Below are 20,390 nucleotides of genomic sequence, written 5' to 3'. Positions count from 1 at the left end.
ATGAGATACTCTACCTCAGGCGAGCAATACCTCAAGACTTTTTTAATATTAGACATGGTGCACCAGCAGTTATTGACAAATAAACACACCACCCCGCCCCTCATCTTACCAGACGTAGCTGCTCTGTCCTGCCGATACTCTGTCCAGCCAGCTCTATATTATCCGTGTCGTCGTTCAGCCACGACTGGGTAAAACACATGATATTACAGTTTTTTAATGTCCCGTTGGTAGGCTAGTCTCGACCGTAGATCATTGAGTTTGTTTTCCAGTGATTGCACGTTGGCCAATAGAACCGATGGTAGTGGCGATTCGCTCACTCGCCTCTGAATCTGACCTTCTCCCTCTGTATCTCCCGCCTTTTCTTCATCATCGGACTCATTAAAGAAAAAATCTCTGTCCACCTTAATTAAGGTAAACCTCCCATTGACAGATGAATGAGATGGAATAACTCTTATGACATAGTCTCTATTTCTCCATTTCCCTCATCTATGTGTAATTTCAAATGACAATTGAGAATGTATCCATCCATCAAAAAATAAAGAATGAATCATTGGTCCTTAGAACAGAAAAGACCGCAGTATTTTGAAGAGCATCCCAACTCCATCGGTACTTTGGAAAGCATCAGCTGTTCAGTTACTCTGATTGCCTTGTAATGTACAAAATGAAGAGGATGAAGATGGAAACGTAGGTCCTCCTCTGTAAACAAAATATTTGACATTGTGTTCCCGTTTGAACTTTGCTGTGCTTTTAAATGGTTGAAAGTGCAGTGACAGACATTTGGGTGACAACTACATTTTAAAAAATCAGACATTGTTTTTCCATTGGAATTTGGTATGTTTTTAGATGGTTGAAAGCATAGTGATAGTATATTGGAAATTCAACTAACTTTTGTCTGTCTTTTTGAGTAGGTGAATATAAGTTATAATCTCATTTATCAACGTCTCAACCAAATATTTCCCCAGTTATCCACATTGAAATGAGGTTCTGAACCCAGTGGGCTGTGACTCCCAGTTATCCACATTGAAATGAGGTTCTGAACCCAGTGGGCTGTGACTCCCAGTTATCCACATTGAAATGAGGTTCTGAACCCAGTGGGCTGTGACTCCCAGTTATCCACATTGAAATGAGGTTCTGAACCCAGTGGGCTGTGACTCCCAGTTATCCACATTGAAATGAGGTTCTGAACCCAGTGGGCTGTGACTCCCAGTTATCCACATTGAAATGAGGTTCTGAACCCAGTGGGCTGTGACTTCCAGGAAGATTTTCAACACCTAACTCCAACATTTCTCAACGTTGTAAACATCATTGTAAAGCCCTAGTTATTGTGTCGATTTGACAGTCATTTCTGAAGACTATTATTTTTTTAATGTGATTAGTGATTCACTTTAAGAAAAAAAAAAAAAAAACGATCCCTCATTTTAAGGTAAAGTGAACTGAACTCTAATTTTAAAATGGTGAAACTATTCTTTTTAAAATGTGTTTTTCTAAATAAACATTAAACATCTAATAGTCAAATCACAGTGTAAAACAGGTGAGCTGCTTTTGGACATCTTCTGGTAGAAAACTGAACGGGTCGAGCACCACACGCCGACCCTGTTACCCAACACGCCGACCCTGTTACCCAACACGCCGACCCTGTTACCCAACACGCCGACCCTGTTACCCAACACGCCGACCCTGTTACCCAACACGCCGACCCTGTTACCCAACACGGCAAACCTGTTACCCAACACGTCAACTCTATTACCCAACACGTCAACCCTGTTACCCAACACGTCAACTCTATTACCCAACACGTCAACCCTGTTCCCCAACACGTCAACTCTATTACCCAACACGTCAACCCTGTTCCCCAACACGTCAACTCTATTACCCAACACGTCAACCCTGTTACCCAACACGTCAACCCTGTTACCCAACACGTCAACCCTGTTACCCAACACGTCGACCCTGTTACCCAACACGTCGACCCTGTTACCCAACACGTCGACCCTGTTACCCAACACGTCGACCCTGTTACCCAACACGTCAACTCTGTTACCCAACACGTCAACCCTGTTACCCAACACGTCAACCCTGTTACCCAACACGTCAACCCTGTTCCCCAACACGTCAACCCTGTTCCCCAACACGTCAACCCTGTTACCCAACACGTCAACACTGTTACCCAACACGTCAAACCCTGTTACCCAACCCATCGACCCTGTTAACCAACACGTCAACCCTGTTACCCAACACGTCAACCCTGTTACCCAACACGTCAACCCTGTTACCCAACACGTCAACCCTGTTACCCAACACATCAACCCTGTTACCCAACATGTCGAACCCTGTTACCCAACATGTCAACCTTGTTACCCAACCCATCGACCCTGTTACCCAACATGTCAAACCCTGTTACCCAACACGTCAACCCTGTTACCCAACACGTCAACCCTGTTACCCAACACATCAACCCTGTTACCCAACATGTCGAACCCTGTTACCCAACACATCAACCCTGTTACCCAACACGTCGACCCTGTTACCCAACATGTCGAACCCTGTTACCCAACATGTCAACCCTGTTACCCAACACGTCAACCCTGTTACCCAACCCATCGACCCTGTTACCCAACATGTCAAACCCTGTTACCCAACACGTCAAACCCTGTTACCCAACACGTTGACTCTGTTACCCAACACGTCGACCCTGTTACCAATAACTAGACAGGCTAGAAATGTTTTAACAATTATTGTCTTTTTTTTTTGTGAAGCTTGCATTCAATTTCCCCTCCCTGTTCCACACAACAACAAGCTTCCATTTCCCCTCCCTGTTCCACACAACAACAAGCTTCCATTGCCCCTCCCTGTTCCACACAACAACAAGCTTCCATTTCCCCTCCCTGTTCCACACAACAACAAGCTTCCATTGCCCCTCCCTGTTCCACACAACAACAAGCTTCCATTTCCCCTCCCTGTTCCACACAACAACAAGCTTCCATTTCCCCTCCCTGTTCCACACAACAACAAGCTTCCATTGCCCCTCCCTGTTCCACACAACAACAAGCTTCCATTTCCCCTCCCTGTTCCACACAACAACAAGCTTCCATTGCCCCTCCCTGTTCCACACAACAACAAGCTTCCATTGCCCCTCCCTGTTCCACACAACAACAAGCTTCCATTTCCCCTCCCTGTTCCACACAACAACAAGCTTCCATTGCCCCTCCCTGTTGCACACAACAACAAGCTTCCATTGCCCCTCCCTGTTCCACACAACAACAAGCAACAACACCGCCCTCAACCGTAAGGCTCTCCAGAGGGTAGTGAGGTCTGCACAACGCATCACCGGGGGCAAACTACCTGCCCTCCAGGACACCTACACCACCCGATGTCACAGGAAGGCCATAAAGATCATCAAGGACATCAACCACCCGAGCCACTGCCTGTTCACCCCGCTATCATCCAGAAGGCGAGGTCAGTACAGGTGCATCAAAGCTGGGACCGAGAGACTGAAAAACAGCTTCTATCTCAAGGCCATCAGACTGTTAAACAGCCACCACTAACACTGAGTGGCTGCTGCCAACACACTGACACTGACTCAACTCCAGCCACTTTAATAATGGGAATTGATGGGAAATGATGTAAATATATCACTAGCCACTTTAAACAATGCTACCTTATATAAATGTTACTTACCCTACATTATTCATCTCATATGCATACGTATATACTGTACTCTATATCATCGACGGTATCCTTATGTAATACATGTATCACTAGCCACTTTATACTATACTATGCCACTTTGTTTACATACTCATCTCATTTGTACATACTGTACCCGATACCATCTACTGTACCTTGCCTATGCTGCTCTGTACCATCACTCATTCATATATCCTTATGTACATATTCTTTATCCCCTTACACTGTGTACAAGACAGTAGTTTTGGAATTGTTTGTTAGATTACTTGTTATTACTGCATTGTCGGAACTAGAAGCACAAGCATTTCGCTACACTCGCATTAACATCTGCTAACCATGTGTATGTGACAAATAAAATTTGATTTGATTTGATTTGAAGCTTCCATTTCCCCTCCCTGTTCCACACAACAACAAGCTTCCATTGCCCCTCCCTGTTCCACACAACAACAAGCTTCCATTTCCCCTCCCTGTTCCACACAACAACATGCTTCCATTGCCCCTCCCTGTTGCACACAACAACAAGCTTCCATTGCCCCTCCCTGTTCCACACAACAACAAGCTTCCATTTCCCCTCCCTGTTCCACACAACAACAAGCTACCATTGCCCCTCCCTGTTCCACACAACAACAAGCTTCCATTTCCCCTCCCTGTTCCACACAACAACAAGCTTCCATTTCCCCTCCCTGTTCCACACAACAACAAGCTTCCATTGTCCCTCCCTGTTCCACACAACAACAAGCTTCCATTTCCCCTCCCTGTTCCACACAACAACAAGCTTCCATTTCCCCTCCCTGTTCCACACAACAACAAGCTTCCATTGCCCCTCCCTGTTCCACACAACAACAAGCTTCCATTTCCCCTCCCTGTTCCACACAACAACAAGCTTCCATTTCCCCTCCCTGTTCCACACAACAACAAGCTTCCATTTCCCTTGTCAAAATGCGATTCATGGCGGATTTAAAGGTTAAATGTTGGCTGAGATCCCTGTTACTTTACTTGGCACTTAATAGGCACTTACTATAGTCATTTTTTTTTTTTATTCAATCACTTGAGATGGGAAACGTTGTTTTTTTAACTCAGTTTAACATTATTTTTGACAGAATGTTAAACTGAGGGGAAATCAATAGTTCCACATCTCAAACCTAATTGGTGGAACGCCCCACCTCTCTTCTCCCAACGTGTGTCTGTCTGTGGGCGAGAGACTCAGGGCAGAGCTCACACTGATCATGTTTACAATAGCATGATAGCCACACAACAAAAAGCCCCACGCCATCACCTTTTGTGAGAACATATTCCATGCTAAAAGACCCATTGTTCTGATTCAACACAGAAGATAACGTAGGGTCATTCTGAGTTGGAAATACATGGCAAACCTTAAATAAACAATAATTGCCAACATTAAAACAAGAAGAAACTAAACAGTATAAAACACAGAGAATGACAGACGTTACCACTGCATCAGAATGGTTTACAAGTGTAACATTGGTAAGAAGTGGAGTTCTCAGATCACAATGTGGAGGTCAATGACAGACTGGAATAATAACAGTCATCAGGTCCACCAGACGTCCCTGTAGATGCACACACACACACACACACACACACACACAAATACACACACGCGCGCACGATACATACACGCACACACACACACACCTACACACACACACACACAAAACCTATTCTGTGAAAGTACATTGTTCCATTTCCTGTCTGCCTAGTTGAATGTTTTGACGTTGGTTTCCTGTCCGACTAGTTGAATGTTTTGACGTTGGTTTCCTGTCTGACTAGCTGAATGTATTGACATTGGTTTCCTGTCTAACAAGCTGAATGTATCTACGTTGGTTTCCTGTCCGACTAGCTGAATGTATTGACGTCGGTTTCCTGTCCGACTAGCTGAATGTATTGACGTTGGTTTCCTGTCCGACTAGCTGAATGTATTGACGTCGGTTTCCTGTCTGACTAGCTGAATGTATTGACGTCGGTTTCCTGTCTGACTAGCTGAATGTATTGACGTTGGTTTCCTGTCTGACTAGCTGAATATATTGATGTTGGTTTCCTGTCTGACTAGCTGAATGTATTGACGTTGGTTTCCTGTCAGACTAGCTGAATGTATTGACGTTGGTTTCCTGTCTGACTAGCTGAATGTATTGACGTTGGTTTCCTGTCTGACTAGCTGAATATATTGACGTCGGTTTCCTGTCTGACTAGCTGAATGTATTGACGTCGGTTTCCTGTCCGACTAGCTGAATGTATTGACGTCGGTTTCCTGTCCGACTAGCTGAATGTATTGACGTCGGTTTCCTGTCTGACTAGCTGAATGTATTGACGTTGGTTTCCTGTCTGACTAGCTGAATGTATTGACGTCGGTTTCCTGTCCGACTAGCTGAATGTATTGACGTCAGTTTCCTGTCTGCCTAGTTGAATGTTTTGACGTTGGTTTCCTGTCCGACTAGTTGAATGTTTTGACGTTGGTTTCCTGTCTGACTAGCTGAATGTATTGACATTGGTTTCCTGTCTAACAAGCTGAATGTATCTACGTTGGTTTCCTGTCCGACTAGCTGAATGTATTGACGTCGGTTTCCTGTCCGACTAGCTGAATGTATTGACGTTGGTTTCCTGTCCGACTAGCTGAATGTATTGACGTTGGTTTCCTGTCCGACTAGCTGAATGTATTGACGTCGGTTTCCTGTCTGACTAGCTGAATGTATTGACGTCGGTTTCCTGTCTGACTAGCTGAATGTATTGACGTTGGTTTCCTGTCTGACTAGCTGAATATATTGATGTTGGTTTCCTGTCTGACTAGCTGAATGTATTGACGTTGGTTTCCTGTCAGACTAGCTGAATGTATTGACGTTGGTTTCCTGTCTGACTAGCTGAATGTATTGACGTTGGTTTCCTGTCTGACTAGCTGAATATATTGACGTCGGTTTCCTGTCTGACTAGCTGAATGTATTGACGTCGGTTTCCTGTCCGACTAGCTGAATGTATTGACGTCGGTTTCCTGTCCGACTAGCTGAATGTATTGACGTCGGTTTCCTGTCTGACTAGCTGAATGTATTGACGTTGGTTTCCTGTCTGACTAGCTGAATGTATTGACGTCGGTTTCCTGTCCGACTAGCTGAATGTATTGACGTCAGTTTCCTGTCTGACTAGCTGAATGTATTGACGTTGGTTTGGTTTCCTGTCCGACTAGCTGAATGTATTGACGTCGGTTTCCTGTCTGACTAGCTGAATGTATTGACGTCGGTTTCCTGTCTGACTAGCTGAATGTATTGACGTCGGTTTCCTGTCTGACTAGCTGAATGTATAGACGTCGGTTTCCTGTCTGACTAGCTGAATGTATTGACGTTGGTTTGGTTTCCTGTCCGACTAGCTGAATGTATTGACGTTGGTTTCCTGTCTGACTAGCTGAATGTATTGACGTTGGTTTCCTGTCTGACTAGCTGAACGTATTGACGTCGGTTTCCTGTCTGACTAGCTGAATGTATTGACGTCGGTTTCCTGTCTGACTAGCTGAATATATTGACGTTGGTTTCCTGTCCGACTAGCTGAATGTATTGACGTTGGTTTGGTTTCCTGTCCGACTAGCTGAATGTATTGACGTTGGTTTCCTGTCTGACTAGCTGAATGTATTGACGTCGGTTTCCTGTCTGACTAGCTGAATGTATTGACGTCGGTTTCCTGTCTGACTAGCTGAATGTATTGACGTTGGTTTCCTGTCCGACTAGCTGAATGTATTGACGTTGGTTTCCTGTCCGACTAGCTGAATGTATTGACGTTGGTTTCCTGTCCGACTAGCTGAATGTATTGACGTTGGTTTCCTGTCTGACTAGCTGAATATATTGACGTTGGTTTCCTGTCCGACTAGCTGAATGTATTGACGTCGGTTTCCTGTCTGACTAGCTGAATGTATTGACGTTGGTTTCCTGTCCGACTAGCTGAATGTATTGACGTCGGTTTCCTGTCTGACTAGCTGAATATATTGACGTCGGTTTCCTGTCTGACTAGCTGAATGTATTGACGTTGGTTTCCTGTCTGACTAGCTGAATGTATTGACGTCGGTTTCCTGTCCGACTAGCTGAATGTATTGACGTTGGTTTGGTTTCCTGTCTGACTAGCTGAATGTATTGACGTTGGTTTCCTGTCTGACTAGCTGAATGTATTGACGTCGGTTTCCTGTCTGACTAGCTGAATGTATTGACGTTGGTTTCCTGTCCGACTAGCTGAATGTATTGATGTTGGTTTCCTGTCTGACTAGCTGAATGTATTGACGTCGGTTTCCTGTCTGACTAGCTGAATGTATTGACGTTGGTTTCCTGTCCGACTAGCTGAATGTATTGACGTTGGTTTCCTGTCTGACTAGCTGAATGTATTGACGTTGGTTTCCTGTCCGACTAGCTGAATGTATTGACGTTGGTTTGGTTTCCTGTCTGACTAGCTGAATGTATTGACGTTGGTTTGGTTTCGCTCACATCTGTGATGTTTGAGCTGTATCAAAACAAACAAGGTGAAACATTACAGGATGGAGACCAAACACTGAATCAAAGCTCTTTGTCACACCTGTCTATTTCACTGGCTGAGGATTCCATGGGCCCATTCTAAGTGGCTCCCTATTCCCTATGGGCTCTGGTCAAAAGTAGTGCACTATCTAGGGAATAGGGTGCCGTTTGAGACACCGTCCATATGTATAACACTGCCACAAGCCCAGGCACCAGCTGCACTGTTCCCACCATTCTCATCCTCTGACATTTAAACACTGTGAAATACACACTTCCTCTCATTCATGTCTCACGGGACAGAAACCAATCCATTAGTGCAAATATACACAGCAAACAGGGTACAGGTTAGTATTTAAAAGGCAGGAAGACATATTTCAGAAGGTTATGGATTAAAGGTGCATTCTGTAAGTATAATTTCAGGTCAAAGTGATACCCCTTTTAAAAAAAGAAAAAATAACTTTACATCGTCATAACACAAACTGCCTCTCTCAAGTCTACACCCATCCGGAAAATGATTATGATCGTTGAGAAAATTTGAATATTTTTTATTTTAATAAACTAGGCAGGGGGGGGGGGGGTGTCAGTCAATCTATTGATCCATCAAATTGATCTTGATCAATCGAATCAAACTTCATCGATTGATCTTGATGAATCAATCAATTGTTCGAACGAAGGAGCAGAAGTCTTCTCACTCACTCATTCATTCATTCATCAATATAAACAATTAACAACAACAAAAACATCAACATATAGCATTACTGTCCCAGACAGTTGGGACATTCATTATGCAGTAAAGAATGTCCCCTGTACAGCAGGCCTGGGTCATTGACGTCAGCGGATCCCATGCTACACGCTACAGCAGAGCAGAGAGATCAATGGGGCCATTGTCCTGTGCTCCCTGTTCCCTACAGGGGCCCTACAGTCCCTGGGCATGTCCCAAATGGCACACTATTCCCTACAAAGTGCACTACTTTTGCGCAGGGCCCTATTAGAGATCCGTCTTTCTACTATTCTACCCTATGGGTCCTGGTTAAAAAGTAGTGCACTACATAGGGGAAAGGGTGGTATTATGAACGTATCCCCTATGACAGTGGATGAGTGTGTAGTTAATAACAGCATTAGCTCGGTGGCCCTGCAACAGCAGTTATTAATGGCATTAGCTCGGTGGCCCTGTGACAGTGGACGACTGTTGCTGATGGCATGAGATCACAGGGGAATGGGGCTGTAATGGTAGAATGACCACTGATCTTCTGTAATGGAGGTCTGAACAGAGCCGGGAGTTTTAGACAGACATCAAAGTCGTCCGGGTGAATCTGAATCGTGAATCTCACAGTCCTTTCTTTCATTCATAACATCATCAATTAATTTTTGAACGTCAGGTTGTTTTATGAATGAATTAAACAACGTTGTTATTTTGTGAATAATTTCTGACATGTTTTCATATGTAAAATTAAACATATATATTAATTAAGAGCATTATAAGCTACTAACTATGTTGTTACGTAATGCCAAATAAAAATGTGATTCACATTTTTTTTTTTTATAAAAATAAATCTTCACATTTTCAAACAGTCCCTTTTATATTTTCCAACGGGGCTATACATTTGGGTGAGGTCTTTTTCTCCCATGAGTAGCCTCATTTCACTGCCCCAAATAAAATGAAACCATCTAGTGTTCAACAAAATAACAACACAATGTCAAATACAGGTAGCCTTGTCAAATTATTAACATCCAATCACATTAACCGTTACTCTCGCGGGAATTCCCCTAATGGTCCGTATATAGCCAAACATAGCTGCAGCTCATTCCGTTTATTTGAAAATTGATAAATGTTTTTTTTTAAAGTAAGGCTTGCGTCTATAGAGACACATACCAGCTCTACTGGTAGTGCAGTACTACACCTGCACCTGTCGACGACACAAGTTGTTCTGCTTCCACAACAACATCCAATGCAAGCATCAGTAATTCTACATTTGTTGTTAGCCCAGCTAGCATCAGTAATTCTACATGTTGTTAGCCCAGCTAGCATCAGTAATTCTACATTTGTTGTTAGCCCAGCTAGCACCAGTAATTCTACATTTGTTGTTAGCCCAGCTAGCATCAGTAATTCTACATGTTGTTAGCCCAGCTAGCATCAGTAATTCTACATTTGTTGTTAGCCCAGCTAGCATCAGTAATTCTACATTTGTTGTTAGCCCAGCTAGCATCAGTAATTCTACATGTTGTTAGCCCAGCTAGCATCAGTAATTCTACATTTGTTGTTAGCCCAGCTAGCATCAGTAATTCTACATGTTGTTAGCCCAGCTAGCATCAGTAATTCTACATTTGTTGTTAGCCCAGCTAGCATCAGTAATTCTACATGTTGTTAGCCCAGCTAGCATCAGTAATTCTACATTTGTTGTTAGCCCAGCTAGCATCAGTAATTCTACATTTGTTGTTAGCCCAGCTAGCATGGACACTGACAGTTGTGAATCTGATGCAGCCGAAGAGCTCCTGCCCCTTTACCCAGGAAAGCACCGAACAACAGACAGGGACGTTGGACCAGCGGAGAGGCGCAAATAGAGACAGGCGTCCATAGAGACACATACCAGCTCTACTGGTAGTGCAGTACTGCACCTGCACCTGTCGACAACACAAGTTGTTCTGCTTCCACAACAACATCCAATGCAAGCATCAGTAATTCTACATTTGTTGTTAGCCCAGCTAGCACCAGTAATTCTACATTTGTTGTTAGCCCAGCTAGCACCAGTAATTCTACATTTGTTGTTAGCCCAGCTAGCACCAGTAATTCTACATTTGTTGTTAGCCCAGCTAGCATCAGTAATTCTACATTTGTTGTTAGCCCAGCTAGCATCAGTAATTCTACATTTGTTGTTAGCCCAGCTAGCATCAGTAATTCTACATGTTGTTAGCCCAGCTAGCACCAGTAATTCTACATTTTGTTGTTAGCCCAGCAGGCATCAGTAATTCTACATTTTGTTGTTAGCCCAGCTAGCATCAGTAATTCTACATTTGTTGTTAGCCCAGCTAGCATCAGTAATTCTACATGTTGTTAGCCCAGCTAGCATCAGTAATTCTACATGTTGTTAGCCCAGCTAGCATCAGTAATTCTACATTTGTTGTTAGCCCAGCTAGCATCAGTAATTCTACATGTTGTTAGCCCAGCTAGCATGGACACTGACAGTTGTGAATCTGATGCAGCTGAAGAGCTCCTGCCCCTTTACCCAGGAAAGCACCGAACAACAGACAGGGACGTTGGACCAGCGGAGAGGCGCAAATATGACGAGAACTACATTGATTTGGGGTTCACTTATAATGGGAGTAGTGCCTTTCCTCAAACACAGTGTTATATGTAAAAAATTTTAAAAAAGTACTATCTCACAACTCAATGAAACCTTTACTCTTGAGCAGACATTTAGAAACAAATCGTGCCAATTTGAAAAATAAGCCCCAGGAGTTTTTTTGAGCGAGAATTAAAAGATTACTTTTGAGTAGTAAGACGTATAAAAGCAACAGATACCATTAATAAGAAGGGTCTAGAAGTGTTTTATATGGTGAGCTACCGTGTGGCACAGGACAGGCAAGCCCCATACTATTGTGGAGGACTTCATTCTTCCTGCTGCCGCGGATATGGCTGGACAATACTGGGGGAAAAGGCCAAAAAAACGATTAAGACAATGCCTTCATCAAACGACACTGTTTCACGACGCAGCAGTGACATGGCAGGCGATGTTTTGAAACAATTACTGCTTCACATACAAGCCAGTGAATTATATGCGTTACAGCTGGATGAGTCAACAGACGTGGCGGGCCTGACACAACTCCTGGTATATGTCCGTTACGTTTATATGGGGTCAATTAAAGAAAACACCCTCTTCTGCAAACCACTGGAAACCAGGACAACAGGCGAGGATATTTTTAAAGTACTGGACAGCTTTGTGACATCAAATGGACTTTGGTGGTCAAGATGTGTTGGTATCTGTACTAACGCAAAAGCCATGACAGGGAGACATAGTGGAGTGGTAACGCGCGTGCAAGCAGTTGCTCCCGACGACACTTGGGTACACTGCAGCATTCAGCGAGAGGCTCTTACTGCCAAGGAAATATGTTTTGGACACTACAGTGAAAATTGTTAACTTTGTTAAAGCCCTGAACTTTGTTAAAGCCCTGATCTCTCGTGTATTTTCTGCACTATGCAGTGATATGGGCAACGACCATGTAACACTTTAAAACATACAGAGAGAGGTGCGCTGGTTATCAACGTTATTTTGAATTGAGAGACAAGCTTAAAGGTTTCTTTACAGACCATCATTTTCATTTGTCTGACAGCTTGCATGATGAGTTTCTCACACGACTGGCCTATCTAGGAGTAGTTTTTTCCCGCCTGAATGATCTGAATCTAGGATTACAGGGGACACTCTGCAACTATATTCAATGTGCGAGACAACGCACAGGCCTTTCCATCATTGTATGATGTATCCTGCTTTGGCAAATCGCGCTGATGCCCTTAGCAACCACGTACCTATGTGAAAGTGGATTCTCGGCTCTCACTAGCGTGAAACTAAATACAGGCACAGACTGTGTGTGGAAAATGATTTAAGACTGAGACTCTCTCCAATACAACCCAACATTGCAGAGTTATGTGCATCCTTCAAGCATACCCTTCTCATTAACCTGTGGTGAGTTATTCACATTTTCGATTAACAAATAAGGTTTTATATGTAAGATGATTAAAAAAAAGAGCAAAATTATTGATTATTATTATTTGTGCCCTGGTCCTATGAGCTCTTTGTCAATTCCCATGAGCCGAGTTGTGACAAAAATTCACACTCATTCTTATGTTTAATTAATGTATCGTATAGTGTGTGTGTGTGTGGCAGGCTTAACATGATGGCAAAAAAACAACATTTGAGAGTGCGCTGACCCTGATGCTAGAGGGGGTACGCAGCTGGAAGTTGAATGTTTGAAGGTAAGGGTAAGGGGCTTTAAAAAGTTTGGGAACCACTGGTTTAGAGTGGGGGGGGTGTAACTTGTGTAACTGTTTACTGATTCTCTCAGTCAGGGCTCCCTTGAAAAATAAACATTGAAATCTAAATAGGACTCACCTGGTTAAATAGACAGTCAACCATGTGGGGGGAGGCTGTACCTGGAGCAGGACCTCTAAGATTCCTGTCCCTGCTGGAGCAGCCATGTGGAGGGAGGCTGTACCTGGAGCAGCCATGTAGAGGGAGGCTGTTCCTGGAGCAGCCATGTGGAGGGAGGCTGTACCTGGAGCAGCCATGTGGAGGCTGTACCTGGAGCAGCCATGTAGAGGGAGGCTGTACCTGGAGCAGCCATGTGGAGGGAGGCTGTACCTGGAGCAGGACCTCTATGATGCCTGTCCCTGCTGGAGCAGACATGTGGAGGGAGGCTGTACCTGGAGCAGGACCTCTACGATGCCTGTCCCTGCTGGAGCAGCCATGTGGAGGGAGGCTGTACCTGGAGCAGCCATGTAGAGGGAGGCTGTACCTGGAGCAGCCATGTGGACGGGGGTGTGGTCCACCTTGGTCCGGGCACCATGGCTGACCCCTGGCCTCAGTAGAACCTCCGTTGGGGAGTACTGATCGTACTGGGCAGACAGGTCCCCAGCTACACTCACAGGTAGAGTAGAGAGATCTCAGTCAGTCAGACAATCAATCAATCAGTTAATCATCCAAATGTAAAAGTTTGTCCAGTAACCCAACCCGCCTGTCCATGTAATCTCAATAATAATTAAATGGTCAAACTGATCCAAGATCAGCACTTTTAATCTGAGATGCTTTGCTGCGTATCGAATGGTCCTGGTCCAATGTAGTGCACTAAATAGGGAATAGGGTGCCATTTGGGATGCTAATTTTATGAATAGGGGCCCTGGTGATGAACTTGGCTGCTTCCACGAGCTTCCTTCACAGGTCCACTAGAGACCTCTAGTGGTGAGAGGAGAGCATTACAACACACAACACAGCACACGTTATCATCACCACTGAACCCAAACGCTGTCTCAGGTCTTATACCTGACCCTTTATCTCAGGTCCACCAGAGACATCTAGTGGTGAGAGGAGAACATTACAACACACAACACAGCACACGTTATCATCACCACCGAACCCAAACGCTGTCTCAGGTCTTATACCTGACCCTTTATCTCAGGTCCACCAGAGACATCTAGTGGTGGAAGGAGAGCATTAAAACACAACACAGCGTCAAACTGAAAAAAATGGATGTGGGAACTCCACTCGGGCGTTTCTTTCATGCCTGCTAAATTAGGTTAAGGGGAAGGTGTTGTGGGAGATGAGTGGTTGGTAGATTTAGCCTATTAAGCCAATGACTATGTGCTTTTCCAGGTCTTCCTGTATTGTCTGACCTGTTGGTACACCAGACTCTTGGCACATTTGGGCAGAAGTGTCTAGAAACAAGATTAACCTAACGCTGGCTCTGGCCCTAAACCTTACCGTTACCCTGGCTCTGGCCCTAACCCTTACCGTTACCCTGGCTCTGGCCCTAAACCTTACCGTTACCCTGGCTCTGGCCCTAAACCTTACCGTTACCCTGGCTCTGGCCCTAACCCTTACAGTTACCCTGGCTCTGGCCCTAAACCTTACCGTTACACTGGATCTGGCCCTAACCCTTACCGTTACCCTGGCTCTGGCCCTAAACCTTACCGATACCCTGGCTCTGGCCCTAACCCTTACCGTTACCCTGGCTCTGGCCCTAAACCTTACCGTTACCCTGGCTCTGGCCCTAAACCTTACCGTTACCCTGGCCCTAACCATTACCGTTACCCTGGCCCTAACCATTACCGTTACCCTGGCTCTGGCCCTAACCCTTACCGTTACCCTGGCCCTAACCATTACCGTTACCCTGGCTCTGGCCCTAACCCTTACCGTTACCCTGGCCCTAACCATTACCGTTACCCTGGATCTGGCCCTAACCCTTACCGTTACCCTGGCCCTAACCATTACCGTTACCCTGGATCTGGCCCTAACCCTTACCGTTACCCTGGCCCTAAACCTTACCATTACCCTGGCTCTGGCCCTAACCCTTACCGTTTATACCAGGTCCAAATATCTAAGTTTCAAGTTGTATGTGTCACATGACATGCACCAGTAGACCTACAGCTTTAACTTGCCAGCCCCCAACAGCAGTATTCAATAACAAAACAGAGGAAGTTATATACAGGGTCAGGGCCTGTAGCACATTTACAATGTGCAGGGATACTGGAGTATTGAGGTAGATATGTACATGTAGACAGGGATACTGGAGTATTGAGGTAGATATGTACATGTAGACAGGGATACTGGAGTGTTGAGGTAGATATGTACATGTAGACAGGGATACTGGAGTGTTGAGGTAGATATGTACATGTAGACAGGGATACTGGAGTATTGAGGTAGATATGTACATGTAGACAGGGATACTGGAGTGTTGAGGTAGATATGTACATGTAGACAGGGATACTGGAGTGTTGAGGTAGATATGTACATGTAGACAGGGATTAGGAGAAAGTGACTGGTAGCAGGATTAATAATAATAATAGGAAACAGTATGGCAGCATCGTGTGTGTGTGTGTGTGCGTGCGTGCGTGTGTGTGTGTGGGTGTTAGTGTGTCAGTGTGTCATGATACGCGGAAAAGGGCTATAGTAAAGTGACTGGTAGCAGGATTATATAAATACTTGTCGTCGTTGGGTTGGAGCACGAAAGACAGCAGACATACAGTACGGCACCATAACCACCAGGGACATCTAGGGGTGGGAGGAGAGCATTACAACCCAACATTACTTTACCTTAACCTTCATCTCGGTTCAATCAGAACTAAAATCTTACATAGTTGGGTCAGATGGTCGATTAAATTCTGGGAACAAACGTGTTAGAAATGGAGATTTACGGATTGAGAAGTCTCCACCCTCGCAAAAGGAAACTGTAAGGCAAAGCCCCTCCCCTTCTGATAATTTCACCTGTATTTATCACACATGGGCTAGAAATCCCCACCCCCAGTTTAAGCACCGCCTTTGCCCAATCCTGATTCGTCCAAATAACCAGTGAGGAAGACCCAAGCACAGGAACTAATGCTGCCGATTATCTCACACATCCCATAGCCTGATGACAGACCTGCGGTACCATTTACCCTCCTTGTGTCTCTAAAACTGTGTAGAATTATTAGTTCAGTCAGCAACAGTAAACACAACACATTTTTTTGGTCAGAAAAACCCATGAGAATAAGTACTTTGGTTTCCCTTTCTGTTTTATTATCATATCAATACATACATACGTACATACATGTAGCTTCCAAAGCAAGATAATATTGTGGAAACTACAAAAACACAGATTATGAACTGCAAATACATGAGTTAAATATTTGAATATATAGACGATAACATCACAACACTGGTAAAACGAGACCTCTAAATATGTAGTTTGTTAAAATCTGAATTTCACACCACTCCTTGTTTCTCACCAATAAATCCATGAAGGAGTAGTAATCAACATGCCTTTTCTCTCAAGCACTTCATATCCACCACTGACAGTGTTTGTATGCTAGTATCAGGGTCGGGTAAATTCGAATTCAAGTCTGTTAATTTGTTAAAAAAAACTGAAATTCAAATTCAGTATCTATTTTCAAAGATTTTTCAATGAACTGAAAAATAAAATACATTAATTTCAAATATTTTTCAATTTTAGTTTTAAAAAATCACTTCCTGAATTGACTCCAATTTGAATTGACCCCAACCCTGCTTTGTATGTTTAGTTTTAGGAAGATTGTTATGATGTGTTAAAATAGATCCTAATAAATAAATACTTTCAACTTTATTATTTAAATTGGAAATATAGATGACATTTTAAATGTTATAAAAAAAAAAGACAATTTATTTAAAACAAAATGTTATTTCATTAGCGGTAAAGCTTGCTATCCTATTGAATTACCAAATCACTAGTAACAGAGGAAGTTCCTCATCTCCTCACAGTCCTTGATTCCCCAAAGCTCTCCCTCTCTGGGCAGGGTCCCACAGCGGAGGTGTTGGGCGGGGCAGTGGGGCAGCCTCCCCCCGGTCCAGGCCTCGTACTCCAGGGGGTCTCCATTCACCCACAACCAGAAACCACTGAAAAAGCGTAGACCGGTCCACACATGGTCCGTCTGGACCCCCTTTGAATTCATAATTCTCTGGACGAGGAGCTGCTCATTCTCAGACAGCAGGCTGGTGAGGTCAGTGTAGTGTTTCCTGCAGTGCTCCAGAGCCTCCTCCCACGTCTTGTTTTTCTGAACCAGGACCACGTTCACATCAAAGCACCAGAAAGGGTTTCTTTGTTGGCACAAGCTGTCAGCCATCTCACCCGTTATCACACCGACACAGTCCTGGTTGACAATAAGATGGTTTGGCAGGCCTTTACTCCAGAACCTGAATGTTGAGTTCCACCCTCCAGACCACTTCCACTCTGTTGAGTCATTGGTCTCTCTGTACAGACCGATCCAAGTCAAACCAATCCAGTTGAATTCAGAAGTTAAGACGTTGGAGAACAGCTCTGCTTCCTCCTGGTCGGTGATGAAGGCCAGGTCAATGTATTTCTCTCTGCAGTACTGCTGAGCTCCTTGCCAGGTCAGTTGTTTATCCACATAGTAGAACTGTTTGGTAAGACCAGAGACTACTACAGACAGAGCAGTGATGAGGAGCCCAGTGGAGCTACTCTTCCTCTGCATGATGTCCCAGTACTCAGTCAGTGTGGAGTGGAGTTGACCCTGCTGCTGCTCTTATGATCACCAACTACCGGGCGCTTCCTTGGCTCACCTCTACACACAAAGCAAACCAATCAGAGAGGATTCATTAACTCACCTGTACACCCAACCCACCAATGAGAACACTTCCCTAACTCACCTGTAAACACTGGCCCTTCTGCTGCCACTACCCACATCTCTCTCTCTCTCTCTCTCTCTCTCTCTCTCTCTCTCAAACATTCACTTTCTCCCCCTTCTCACTCACTCTGTCTCTCCCTCCCTCTCTTACTGGGTGGAAGGCTCATTTGATTTCCATCATTGGGTATCCCCCCCCAATAGAATGGCCCAGTGGGGACGATGCAAAACTAATGTGCCCCCCCCTTCTCTTTCTTTCTCTCTCTCTCTCTAGGTCACTTCCCTTCCCTCTACAGTCCTTCATTAGGTAAATCTCCTCACTGCCTCTCAGTCAAATGTTTCCAGCCATGCAAAGACCCTGGGTTGCTCTAGGTAGGTCTGGGTTGGGCCGGTCTGGGTGGGTCTGGTCTAGGTTTGTCTGGGTTGCTCTAGGTAGGTCTGGGTTGGGCTGGTCTGGGTGGGTCTGGTCTAGGTTTGTCTGGATGGGTCTGGTCTAGGTTGGTCTGGGTGGGTCTGGTCTAGGTTTGTCTGGATGGGTCTGGTCTGGGTGGGTCTGGTCTAGGTTGGTCTGGGTTGAGCAGCAGAAGAACAGAGAGGATGGTCCCCAGTTAAATCCCCCAGGTCATGGATCAGAGTGACTCTATTGTTTGGTTTGAGCTCACCCGCACACGCAGCCCACCAATCAGAGAGACTTCCTCAGCTCACTTGTACACCCAGCCCACCAATCAGAGATACTTCCTTAGCTCACTTGTACACCCAGCCCACCAATCAGAGAGACTTCCTCAGCTGACTTGTACACCCAGCCCACCAATCAGAGAGACTTCCTCAGCTCACTTGTACACCCAGCCCACCAATCAGAGAGACTTCCTCAGCTCACTTGTACACCCAGCCCACCAATCAGAGAGACTTCCTCAGCTCACTTGTACACCCAGCCCACCAATCAGAGAGACTTCCTCAGCTCACTTGTACACCTAGCCCACCAATCAGAGAGACTTCCTCAGCTCACTTGTACACCCAGCCCACCAATCAGAGAGACTTCCTCAGCTCACTTGTACACCTAGCCCACCAATCAGAGAGACTTCCTCAGCTCACTTGTACACCCAGCCCACCAATCAGAGAGACTTCCTCAGCTCACTTGTACACCCAGCCCACCAATCAGAGAGACTTCCTCAGCTCACTTGTACACCTAGCCCACCAATCAGAGAGACTTCCTCAGCTCACTTGTACACCCAGCCCACCAATCAGAGAGACTTCCTCAGCTCACTTGTACACCTAGCCCACCAATCAGAGAGACTTCCTCAGCTCACTTGTACACCCAGCCCACCAATCAGAGAGACTTCCTCAGCTCACTTGTACACCCAGCCCACCAATCAGAGAGGCTTTCTTTAACAGTGGCGAGTTTTCATGGATCCCAAAGGGAAAACATTTCCACGAAAAAATACAAAAACATAAAATAATATATCTTTCATCTCTCTGTGTTTTCATAATTTTTCTTCAATTTGCAAGAGGCTGTATGTATCTCATCATAGAAAGCATCCGAGCGAGTAAAACAGCTCCCCCTGTCTGTATGTGTAGCCCATCTATCTGATGCTCTGTGGTCCAAAAATAGGATGATATTGTTGGAGCATTGAATGCAAGGGAAGCCAGTGAGCATTTGTTCTCCCTTGATAAAAATAAAAAAAATACAATAATAGCCAATCAGTGTTGAGCTAAACTGAGTGAGCTCAACTGTGAATGGTCCTGGCACACCAAAACAAAGTGCCAGACCAATCACATCACATCAAGCCAAACATCATTGAAATATATATATTTTGTTGCATCTCGTTGTGTTGTTGTACTCCGGTGGCTAGCTAGCTGATAAAATGGTCCCTTCCATGGACGGAGAAAAGGATTTGGACATGTGGTTTTACTTAATTATCCATACTGGCCTGAGAAGATGAAGATGTAGTTAGATGCATTTTAGCCAGGTAGCCTAGGACAACAAAAACTAAAAATGTGTATTGTCTGACAGAGTGACAGACCATTTCAGCACCATGAACGAGAGGAGGATGGCATTTCTTTACAAGTAGGGTGAGTCAACATGTGTTGTGACACGTGGTCTGCCACTGCGAGGACAATAAGATGTCCGTCCTGTCTCCCTGTAGCGATGTCTTCGGCGTCTCACAGTACGAACATTGCAATTTGTTGCCCTGGCCACTTCTGCAGTCCTCATGCCTCCTTGCAGCATGCCTAAGGCACGTTCACGCAGATGAGCATGGACCCGGGGCATCTTTCTTTTGGTGTTTTCAGGGTCAGTAGAAAGGCCTCTTTAGTGTCCTAAGTTTTCATAACTGTGACCTTAA

The 20,390-nt window shown here is 44.8% G+C and overlaps 1 protein-coding gene across 1 annotated transcript in view; it reads right to left on the bottom strand.

Moving 5' to 3' along the window:
• The window catches only part of LOC110514654, a 49,564-nt gene extending 31,666 nt beyond the window's left edge, over positions 1-17,898 (bottom strand). The window contains exons 1-2 of the mRNA XM_036981802.1: positions 17,166-17,898; positions 13,603-13,814 (exon numbers count right to left, since the gene is read on the bottom strand). Coding sequence (XP_036837697.1) covers positions 13,603-13,814; positions 17,166-17,898 — 945 coding nt within the window. The remainder of the gene's footprint in view (positions 1-13,602; positions 13,815-17,165) is intronic.
• Positions 17,899-20,390: the final 2,492 nt, after the last annotated feature.

The sequence above is a fragment of the Oncorhynchus mykiss genome, chromosome 6 (assembly GCF_013265735.2).
Source record: "Oncorhynchus mykiss isolate Arlee chromosome 6, USDA_OmykA_1.1, whole genome shotgun sequence".
Classification (NCBI taxonomy): Eukaryota; Metazoa; Chordata; class Actinopteri; order Salmoniformes; family Salmonidae; genus Oncorhynchus; species Oncorhynchus mykiss.
The sequence above is the reverse complement of the archived record's forward strand: the minus strand, read 5'-3'. Positions and strand labels throughout refer to the sequence as shown.